The 12,328-nt window shown below is 35.2% G+C and overlaps 1 protein-coding gene across 1 annotated transcript; it reads right to left on the minus strand.

Annotated features, from left to right (window-relative positions):
- Positions 1-11,324: 11,324 nt before the first annotated feature.
- Positions 11,325-12,044, minus strand: LOC149200539 (uncharacterized). The gene has a single exon (XM_089400969.1). It carries the CDS (start codon positions 12,042-12,044, stop codon positions 11,325-11,327), a length of 720 nt encoding a protein of 239 aa, XP_089257095.1.
- Between the last annotated feature and the right edge of the window lie 284 nt (positions 12,045-12,328).

Below are 12,328 nucleotides of genomic sequence, written 5' to 3' on the forward strand. Positions count from 1 at the left end.
AAAGAGAGTTACTGAGGTTCATCAGTAATTCTTTAGAATTTCCATGGAAACCGTATCATATCTGTTATAATTTTTGCTTTATTAAATTTAAACTATTGTTACCATTGAATCAATTTATTATCCATTCCTCAAAAGTAAAAACAAGAATTCATTTCTCATTGTAAAAGTAAGACATGAAAGTAAAAATAACTTAAAGCCCTGGAGGTGTCACATTTGTAATCATTTCATTGGTTCATATTTTGAAAGTCTTATTTCCACCTCCATAATACATGTAACGGAGCATAATGAAATAATCAAAGAGTAAATTGCATGTCTGGGGTAATCGATAGATGACTGCTATTCTTCCACGATCATTAATCATAGTATTTTAATTTCATATCCAAGAAATAACTATATTTCAATTTTGGATATGCTCTCTACTCGCTAGTTTTGGATGAGGAGATTTCTCACATAAATAACATTAAATTTGAATCTTATTTAGAATATTTTTGAAATTTATAATCAAAATAAAAATGATTGAATGGTAGATTTTTTACATTTCTTTTTAAAATGAAAAATTTTAATTTTTTATTTAAATAAGAAAAAGTTAAAATGTAATTATCATCTCGACTCTTCATTGAAACTTTCAAGTTTGTGGTATGCAAGAAAGAGAAAGAAGATTAATAATGGTGGGAAAGGGAGTTGATACTCAACTATCTCTCTATTTTTCTCACGTTGCTCATTACAACCATTGGGATGATGGAGGTACAAGTGGAAGAGTGTTGAATGTGAAAAACCCCAAGCAGTAAGTTCAAAGGGAATTGCATGAACAACATTAATTGAAAAAATGTTTGTTGATGAAGATCTCTTAACCTGAACTCACTCTGCATATTTTTTTTCAGTAAGAAAAAAGCTATATATTATATTCACTGAGGAAAATGTACAAAATAGATACCTTACATATCATTCTCAAGATGATTGGAACCTTGTACTCCATGTCTCATCAGAGGAGAGAGGGTGAGCTATCAAACTGAAATATATATTGACCATCAAAAAGATCATATCACCCTATGTGCAATATTCTTTAGTATCCAGGGGCAGAGGGAACATCCCCTTTTGTAAGACAAAATTGCATATATTGTTTAGAGAAGAAAATAAAAAGGTGACATATACAAAAACAAAAGGAGACATATATAAACTTTGCAGAAAAATAGGGAGGTTTAGATTTAACCCAGAAATAGGAAGTCCCCCGGGCATATGTATTGTACTCCCAGGTGATCTCTAAATACCTTTTACCAGACATTCCAAGAAATCCTTGTTTTGATAAACTATCTGCTTCCATGTTTTGGGATCTGTCGATATGCTGGATTGTGGAACCTTCCTGAAGCTGCCAAAGGAGCTCTATCCTCTTCAGCCATCCTTGTAGCATAGGAGTGTTGATGGAGGCTTTACCCAATACTTGGTTAATAATGATCTTCGAGACTTTGTATATGTGCAAGTAAGGAATATTAAGAAAGTTGTTGAACCACAAGAGGCCCCATAGAGCTATTGCCTCCACCTTGTTGTTGGTGTCGTAGCCTCTATTCTAGAATATCCCGTAGGATAGTTCAGCTGATATAGTAATCCAAACACCGCATGCACAAGAACCCCTTTGAGTTGCTCCGTCAAAAAAACCCATCGAATACAAAAACTGTGTATTGTTATGCATGTGCGGGTTGTTGCTGGGACGAGTGGGTTGAAAAGAGAAAACAGAGAAATTAGATATGATTCTATCAATGACCTGATGGAAATCCTCCATTGAGTTTTGAAAAAGATACTTGTTTTGTTAGTTCCAGATGGCCCATAAGATAAACAATGGAATGGCTCTCCAGGAGGACTTCTGAGTGCTCCACCATTTTAGGGACTCCTTGATGGAGGAATGAATGATATACTGAAAACCAAAAATTTTAGATAGTTTCTTCCATGCCTGAACAATATGTCGACAATGAAGAAAAATATGATTGTTGTTTTCAGTGTCACTTTTACAAATAGAGCATATGCCTAGCCCATGCCATTGTCTTTTCTGTCGGTTCTTCCAGATTAGATTCTTATTGTGGAAAACCATCCATGAGAAGATGATGATTTTATTTGGAAATTTTGTTTTCCAAAAGGCAAAAGGGAATTGTAGTTCTTCTTGCAATGCCATAAACCTAGAAAGAGTAGAATACATATCAGCAACAATGATATTGTCAGTTATCATTCTTCCTTTCCAAGTGATTGAGTCTCAGGAACCTGTGCGACAAATGCTGATGTGTTTGATGGCAGCTATAATCTTGTTCCACTCTAGAGCCATATGGCCTTTCAGGCCAAGAGAGTGGGCCTCTTTCCAAATGGGAGGTGGACCTTGCCAATCACTTATGGCTTGACCCCATAAATAAATGCCATGTCCATTTAGGTGATTTTTGATGTTCTAAGGGATGGAGCATTGCTCCCCAACACCAAGGATTGGGTCAACAGCAATGAGGATACAATTCCTAGTTTGAAATATTCATGCAAGTTGTTGAAAGAAGAGAATATCCATTTTCTGGAAGCTTTTCCAAATGGCAGATCCCTACTTGATGCCTATGGTGCCCTTTCCGTACCAAAACCTGAAATCTTTATCTTTGAGGTATTTGTGCTGAATTATTTTACTCTAGGAGCCATCCCCAAATAAACCCCTCCATAAAGATTTCATCGACAGTGCTCCACCAAATCTACAAAGATCCATAATCCCCCATCCACCCAATTCCTTAGGGAAATTAATGCTACATAGTTTGGTAAGATGATATTTTTTCCTTTCATAGTTGCCCCCCTAGATGAAGTTTGTTGTTAAGCGGTTTAGTTCATTAACAATGGATGAAGGGATGTGATATAGATGAGCCCAATAAACCTCATCTATGCTAATACAGCTTGAGTGAGGACAACTCGCCCCCAATGAAAGGCATCTGAACTCCCACCCAAATATCGTTTTGAAGAAATGGTAAATAATCCATTGCCAATCAATTATCCTTTCGTATAAATTATTTAAAATTAAACCGGAATAGGGTTGCTTTGTCATTTCTTTTTACCCCGTAGAAAGTGGGTTGAAAAGAAATTAATTAAAAATGAGACCGGAAGAGGGTTGCTTTCTCATGCCTCCGCGTTCTTATTATCTTCGTAGAAAGTAGGTTTAAAAGGGTTGCTTTCTTTTCCTATAAATTTCAACATGTATATTGACGCAAACGTTTACTCCAGAAAATAAAGATTCTGACAACTCTGTACGGGCCGTGTACATTACCACCTCTTTTCCATAAAGCTTCTGAACCACTATGTACGGGCCATGTACATTACCACCTCTTTTTTTTGTTTTTTTTAATATCTTTTCGCTGTTCTATAATATCTTTGGAATTATGATTGCAGTCATTTTCTGTCTTTTCACAATTTAAATCTTAATTCATGATAGCCCTACACCTGTTCGTCTCAAGAGTGGGAACTCGCATCAAGGGTTCACGATGGAGGTGCCCATCCGACGGTGGAGATTGTTTGAGTTTAGGGTTATGCAACTACCCTTGCGAAGCCCATTGTGTGTTGCTCATTTGTGCCGGTTGTTGTAGAGATTGGAAACCCTCTCTGCAACGATACCGAACCTCGTTCAATGCTTCCAGCCTCTTCATGGTCGCCCTCACCAGCTTGAAGCCCTACTGCTAGGTCTTATCAGTTCAGTATGTCATCATTCTGTTTAAGGTTTATGCTATTCTGTTCATCGTTTTTTACTGTTCTCGAATATTGGTTTTATATTTATGTAATTAAAAATAACCAATAAAATTTTAATAATAGGGTTGCTTTGTCATTTCTTTTTACCCACGTAGAAAGTGGGTTGAAAAGAAATTAATTAAAATTAGACCGGAAGAGGGTTGCTTTCTCATGCCTCCACGTTCTTACTATCTTCGCAGAAAGTGGGTTAAAAGGGTTTCTTTTCCTCTAAATTTCAACATGTATATTGACGCAAACGTTTACTCCAGAAAATAAAGATTCTGACAACTCTCTACGGGCCATGTACATTGCCACCTCTTTTCCATAGAGCTTCTGAACAACTCTCTACGGGCCATGTACATTGCCACCTCTTTTCTATAGAGCTTCTGAACCACTCTATACGGGCCATGTACATTGCCACCTCTTTTCCATAGAGCTTCTGAACCACTCTATACGGGCCATGTACATTGCCACCTCTTTTCCATAGAGCTTCTGAACCACTCTATACGGGCCATGTACATTACCACCTCTTTTCCAAATGTCGGCAACTTTTCCATAAAGCTTCTGAACCACTCTGTACGGTCCATGTACATTACCACCTCTTTTCCATAAAGCTTCTGAACCACTCTGTTCGGGCCATGTACATTAGCACCTTTTTATTTTTTAATATCTTTTCGCTGTTCACAACTTAAATGTTAATTCATGATAGCCCTACACCTGTTGAGGAGATAGGACCATGGATTAGGCATAGACTAAGGGAAGGTGTTAGTTGGATACCAAAATTGAAATGGTGCATTATAACTTGTATTGAAAGAGGAAGGATAACTCATACCTTAATGATAAGGCATGATATAGATTATTGTTTTAATGTTTTTTTAGATAAAAGGGTTGATGCAATTACTATTATTATTTAGTAGGAAATAAATGGAAACGAATCAACTTAGAGCATAAAACAATACCTGCTTTGACACCTCCCTCACAACAATGCCAAATATAATTTGTATTGAAAGAGGAAGGATAACTCATACCTTAATGATAAGGCATGAAATAAATTTTATTTTTTTTGTGTTTTTTTTAGATAAAAATGTTGATGCAATTATTATTATTATTTAGTAGGAAATAAATGGAAATGAATCAACTTAGAGCATAAAACAATGCCTACTTTGACACCTCCCTCACAACAATGCCAAAAAAGTGACAACCTTCAATATTACACCAATAGTATTAAAACTCCTTAAGGTCTCAAATTTAATTATCAAGTTGAGGTTCATACAAACATAAGAGATTCAACACTATATGTGCAACAAGAAATATATTCTACTTTGGTTGATGTAATGCAATTAAGGAGAAGCTAAAATGCATAGAGACCACTTTTGTTATCTAGGCTATATGAAATACTCAGAAAACCAATGAACAACAAATAGACCTAATTTAGCTTGCAAGAAAGGAAACAATAGAAAACAACCCCTCTTCTATCTTCAGGAGAAAAAAAATGGTAGAAGGTAAACCTAATATAATTATGGAAATGTAAATGACAAGAAGTAACGCTACACTGTATTGGAGAAAATAAATTTATGCTAACAACGGCAAATTAAATGATAGAAAATAAACCTATGCTATTGCAATAAAGAAAATAAAATCACTTCAAGAATGCAAGAGACAAATCAACCATACAAACCCTTATTGTAGAAAGAAAGTTACAACTACTAGGGTAAAGTTTCTAAGGGGTCTTTGAACCTCTAAACTCCATCTCTAGGGTCTAATGAATGCATAGGGGCTTCACTCAATGAACCTCTAACATATCACTTGTGTTCATGGCATACTAAACAATATCCCTAATTTGACTACATATTGGAAAATACCTATAAAAGTCACATTATTTAACCCCCTACCAATATGAACACAATACACCTTTCCAATTCATAAAACCTCTACTTTCACTAGATATTGTAGGTATCCATTTTTTCATTAATATTTTTTATACGTCTTTATATTTTTTCATTAACTTTCACCTCCATTTTTTATATCTGCAAATATAAAAACCCTTTACCCCCTATTAGATGCTCAATATATTATATAATCCTTTTCCTCAATATATATCTCCCAACATGAACGCATGCGGTAGGGTATTGCTCCCCGAGTCAAGGCCTCATAAATGAACGTTGTAATGGCATAAGTAATGAAACAAAAAAGTTTAGGTGCAAATATGGAAGCATGCTAAGGCAATTCAAGTGTTGCTACATGATGGCCCTATTTTGCTACAAGAAATAGGCGAGAGTAGTTATATGAGGTCTAAATGCGGTATGAAAGGTGAAGAAGGTGTTGGAAGGGTAAATAGATCCTTTCCAAGCTCAAGTACACCCAATGGATCAGTTCATGTGAGGAATAGGAAAATAGGAAGTTTTTCATAGCTCGTCTAAGATGAAATAAACTTGTTGGAAGATTGCAGAAATGTGTAACAGTGAGTGAAAAGATGATGTTTTGGGTGAACTAAATGCATCAAAAAAATATTAACTATACCTATGAATCAATACTATCTAACTAGAAGCAAAATGTATGATTCATTAGTAAAAGTAAAGTACATTAATAATTGATAAACTACTAATGTGTAGAAAAGTAATATGGCAGAAAGGATGAGTTGAATTTTAAATAAAGAACATTACTACATGAAATAAACTATTTTTGAGTCTATCCAAGGAAAGTACATGAGCAAACTCAGAGACGAGCTTATGCCTTAACCCTGCAAAGACAATACTTTTTTCAAAGATGAGATTTACAAAAAAAACATAACTAAACTAAATGCATGGAAAGTAAATGTACAAGAAGGGGGATTAAGCACTTGGGTTGGGCCCTAACCCAAGGAGACTCAAGTATCTCAAAAGAAAATCAGATTGGAAACAAAAGTTCTTTTCATTAGTGAACAAATGAGTCTATGCATGAAGTTGGGTTACACTTTCTGGAAAGCAAGGGCACATTTTGGGTGAAAAATAACAACTCGATCAAGCCATTTTAAGCACTCTATCGAGCAATATTTGAGCCCTCAATCGAACTATCTGAGGGCTTAAAGATAACTCGATTGAGCGTTAAAAAAACCCTCAATCGAGCTCTTGTGTTACTTGAGGTTATCTAGGAGCTCAATCAACCCATGTTTTTGAATTTTTCGGTCGATACAACCTAGGTGAAAAGTTAAAAAAAAATAGAGGAGCAAAGAAGAGGCAGAGTGCAAACATCTACTCAAGCAGAAGCATTCAAAGAAGGTACAAAAAAAATAGGTAAGAGGATAGATTGGTGTAAGATGTGAGGGAGAATGTGGGAGCTCCTTTAAATTTGTGCAGGAAAAAGAAATCACCTGAGAGGTACGCTGACTACATGGCTTTAAACACTGAGCTTGTAGAGACTGAGCCATGCTCTTTTGAGGAAGTAGTTGAGTAGCTTGTTTGGGTTGATGCAATTGTAGAAGAATATGGATCCATCATGAAGAACAATGTTTGGGAAGTGGGCCTAAGACTGACAAATAAATCAGTTGTCGATTCGAGATGGATATTCAAAGTTAAGAATGGAGCAGATATAAAGCATAGAGAATTATAAGGCCAAATTTAGAGTCAAATGATTCTCTCAAGTTGAGGAAACTCACTATGAGGAAACCTTTGCCGCCGTAGCAAGGTATTCATCCATTATATCAATTATTGCACTGGTTGCGCAGATGGGGTGGAAGATCCACGATATGGATGTAAAAACAACATTTCTCGATTCTGTTATTGAGGAGGAAGTGTACGTAGAGAAATCAGAAGGTCTTGATACATTTGATCGATATTCTTGTGTGTGTAGACTCCGACGAGCATTGTACAGTCTCAAACATGCACCCTGAGCTTGGTATACTCGGATTGATAGTTATCGCACTGGATTGGTCTTCACCAAAAGTGAAGCATATTTGAACCTCTATCATATATTGGTAGAAGGTTAATTGCTTATCATTGTTTTATATGTTTATGATTTAATATTAACAGGTGATGACCAGCTGGTCATCTCTTGCAAAGGAATTTGAGATGAAGGACAAGGGTCTCATGCACCACTTACTTGGGTTGGAAGTGTGGCAAGGTGATGGGGAATTGTTTGTGTCTCAAGGAAAGTATGCCACCAAGATACAATAGATATTTCTCATGGAGAGTTGTAAGGCCATGGAGATACCTCTAATGACTAACTGGAGGAAGGAGGATGCCACTTTAGATGAAGAGGTTGATGATATTCATTGATCTATCTTTTGAACACAAGACCAGATATGTGTTATGCAGTCAGCTAGTTGAGTCAAGCTATGATTAGGCAAACCAAATTGTCTTGGAAGGCAACAAAGCATGTCTTACGGTACCTCAGAGGCATTACCTAGTATGGATTATGGTATAGACATATAAAGGGAGTGAAGTTGTGTGGCTTCGCAGATGCATATTGGGAAAGGAGTCCATCGACTGAAAGAGTACATCAGGTAGAATTTTTAGTGTTGGGTCCACAACAGTTTCTTGGTACAATAGGAAGCAAAGGTCTATGGTGCTCAACTCGACATAAGTAGAATACATGGCTACATGTCACACATCATGTGAGGTGATCTTGATGAGAAAGATACTTATGAGACTGTTTGGTTAGATGATGGATCTAACTGTGATCTATTGTGATAATCAAAATTGTATTAAGCTCTCTGAGAATCCGGTATTTCACGATCGATCCAAGCATATAAATATCTGATATCATCATTTACGGGACTATGTGCGAAGGAGGATAATGTTGCTACAATACATTCCGACAGAGAAACAAGATGTTGACATATTGACAAAAGTTTTGCCAAGAGTGAATTTCGATTTCCACAGGTGCGGGATAGGAGTTGTTGATAATCCCTTTCTTTCTAAGAGTGAGTGTTGATAAGTGTAGCAAGAAAGTCTCAATTTGACTTTTCCTTGGTCAAATTGAAAAAAATCAAATTTCCACAAGAGCAAACAACTTGGAGGTAGTTAACTGAGGTGACATGGCTCTTGTCACTCAGTTAACTCAGTAAACTCGAGTTAGGGGGCTTGGAGTTCAGTTATGCAGTTGTACTTAGTTAAAGTAGTTCTAACAATTAATTGAACTAGTTGGAGGTCAGTTGTGTAGTGGGGCAACAGTCTAACTCATATATCATAAGTTAATTGATCAATCAACCAAAAGTAGCCAGTGAATGCAAGGAATTTGAGTTCCTTAGTTGTGGTGGAGATTCCAAGGTAGTGTAACATCGGTTGTAGACTAGTCTTGAGTGTACATGTGTTGTATGCAATGAATGATCAATTCTTGGGAATTACACAAACATTTTGGAGGAAATTCCTAAAGAATAGGGGCCAATTTTCTCAGGATTTGCACACAGAAATAGGAGCTCAGGTGGGGGTAGAAATTGACTAAGTCTCAGTCAGAGCTTCTCATTGAACAGAGATATAAGTTATTCACTTGCAAGTTGTGCTCAGAGCAGGAAAGCAATTGTAATACATTCTCTATTCATTTGATTATTACAAGTAGGCTCAAAGGGTTTTAACCAGTTGGTTTCCCCTAGATAAATATGTGTACTTTTTTATGTGATTGATGCATGTTTGTGAGTGTTGTTCTAAACTGTGAATTAATTTCCGCAGAGCAATAGAGTAGAATTGTGTCTCTTGATTTAGATTAAATTTCTTGAGCACTTGCCATACTCAACTTCAAATTCACACATGTTCCCTTTAAAATGAAAATAGAATATTCTCTAAATAAAAATGTAATGTGGGCTATAATAAATATATCTCATTCTCACTGCTAGGTTAGTTAAAAGAAAAAAAAAAAAAAATGTAAATGTAAACATGAAAATATGTAGATATTCATATGAATTAAGATAAGTTTGCACCTAAAAAGATTTGATCCCTCTCCTAAATTCGTGATTAAAATAGATCTTTAAAATATGTAGATATTCATATGAATTAAGATAAGTTTGCACCTAAAAAGATTTGATCCCTCTCTGAGGTTGCTAAATTCGTGATTAAAATAGATCTTTAATATTACAAAGTAGTATAAAGGAAGTTGGTAAAAATATTTCATTCTCACTCCGACTCATAAATATTTCAACAACCATATGAATTAACATAATTTTATAGAAAAAAAGAATGTAATTAAAAGTACAAAGAATATTATATTTTAACTTTAGAGTGTGAGGAAGTTGTATAATTCTTTTACTTTTTAAAAATATTTATTATAAGAATTAAATAAACTATTTGAATATTTCAACAACCATATGAATTAACATAATTCTATAGATACAAAGAATGTAATTAAAAGTACAAAGAATACTATATTTTAACTTTAGAGTATGAGGAAATTGTATAATTCTTTATTTTTTAAAAATATTTATTATAAGGATTAAATAAACTATTTGAATATTGTGTTAAGATCAACTTTATATGAAAGAAATTAAAAGGAAAAATAGTTTAATATTTATCATAATAAAGAATTTCAATGTTGGAAGAAAATATTTAACCATATATTACATTTTAACATCATATATATATATATATATATAATAAAAAATGTATATTTATTGTATAAAATAATTAAAAAAATAAGTACTTATACTTAAAATATTTTTTAGGAGTCTTATTATTTTAGATTTTAAGCATTTCTCATATCTCTCAAAATGTATTTTTTTTTCCAAGTTTTACACTTCAAAAAAATTTAACCTCAAGATATTTGATTTCGTCAATACTTACTAAATCTTTGATTAAGATTAATATACTTGAGTAAAACAATGCAAGGCATAAAAAATAATATAAAATAAAATTAAACAACTTTGGAAAACAAGTAACCATATTAACCATAAATTTAGAAAGTAATACATAAAAACTAAAAATAAGAAGCACTTTGAATGTGAAACAATACATGGCAGTCTCTTTTACAAACATTCATTAAGGAAAAACAAACATGAAATAAATGATCAGCAATCCCTTTTACAAATATTCACTAGGGAAGTCCCTTTACAAACATTCATTAAGAGAAAACAAACATGAAATAAATGATCATCTTTGAGGTGAGGTTACTTGCTCACCAGGTCAGGGCACCTTTATTTATCAGCAAGAAAGCTCATATATAATCCCTCTATTTATCAGCAGAAAAGCTCAAACATATAATCTGTCTGTCAAGAAATTATAAAATTCCTGATATTTAAGATCAATAAGACAGCACAATCTCAACCTCTACAATTTCAACGCTTTAAAACAAGTGACTAATAATGAATTCATTACTAATCTAGAAGTAACTAGATTTCTCAATTATTTCGAAGTTTTGTTTTCTTATTCAATACAGAAAGAGAGATCAAGAGAAGGCAAAGCCGCAAAACCTAGTGGGAAAATATCCTTGTTCAAAAACGGAGAGATACGGCTAAGAAGGTACTGCAAAAGCGATGACTACCGATAATACAAACGTGAAATCAAACGAAACAGAATTAACTCTCTGCAACTGAAAACGACCATAATAGTTCTGACCAGCATTTTAATTACTCCCATTGGCTTCATCGTTGTGACAGCAGCAATTTGAGATAGATTCAAACAAGATACTACCTAATGCTTGCAGAAGTCCTCCAAAAAGACGTTGGACAACCATGTGAAACTAGTCTTGACAGGTGACGGCATACATGCACAACCGCAAGTGGTGGATTCAACAATATCAAGATCACAGTCTAGGAGTCCATAAATATCTGTTTTGGCGCAGCTCACATCCACGTTAATCCTACAGCTCGCCTCCTGGCACCGGTATCTCCACCCACCGGATTTGAACACCTTATGGCACACAAAACAAGTATATGGTATCCTCTCATCACGGGCCAGCAATTTGAGTTGGTGACCTCGGTGCGCCGTGATCTGGAGCGTTTCAGGGAGTGTCATACACATGGGATGAATCCTTAAATCACGGTTTTCAGATTCGAACACATAACCTTTCAACAATTTGTGGCAGGCATTACAGTGATGTCTTCGTCTTGTTTTGGCACGAAATGTAAGGCGGCAGCCGCCGGGAATTTTGTCCTCATCAAGTTCGGCACAGGCCTTGTGCAAACTGAAATCGCCACACTTGCCTGTATAATTCCCCGCAGGATCCGCATTCTTGCACTTGTAACCCACCCCGTTTCCTATTTCTTCACACCCACTACATTTGTAGACCTGCAGGGTATCACACAGGCAGAGCGCATGCTTATGGCGGGTAGTCTTCAGCAATTTTGCAGGATCTCCAGTCTCTAGCGATTCTGCCTGTCCGTTAGTTGCATTTCTGTTCGACTCCGCCATGAAGACAACGAAGGACAGACTATTTTTTTGCTCACAACCCCTTAATGACAGACTAATTTTGCTCACAAGCTGGAGTTATAAATAATTAAATTTACACCAGAAGAGGGTTGCTTTTTAATTCCTTGAGTTTTTTTATCACGTTTGAAAAGGGTTTCTTTCGTGTAAATTTCAAGACTTTTAAATTACGGCAAACATTAACCATTTCGGAGAAAGAAGATTCTCACCGCAGTTTCGTCACCGCAACCTTTTCCAAATGTCGGCAACATTTTCAAGAAAAGTGAATT

Source organism: Pinus tabuliformis, chromosome 2_1 (genome assembly GCF_031772625.1).
Source record: "Pinus tabuliformis cultivar Carrire ecotype Pingquan chromosome 2_1, CPIR1, whole genome shotgun sequence".
Classification (NCBI taxonomy): domain Eukaryota; kingdom Viridiplantae; phylum Streptophyta; class Pinopsida; order Pinales; family Pinaceae; genus Pinus; species Pinus tabuliformis.

Coding starts and splice junctions, on each gene's coding strand:
- LOC149200539 (XM_089400969.1), bottom strand. CDS start 12,044: ATGGCGGAGTCGAACAGAAATGCAACTAACGGACAGGCAGAATCGCTA.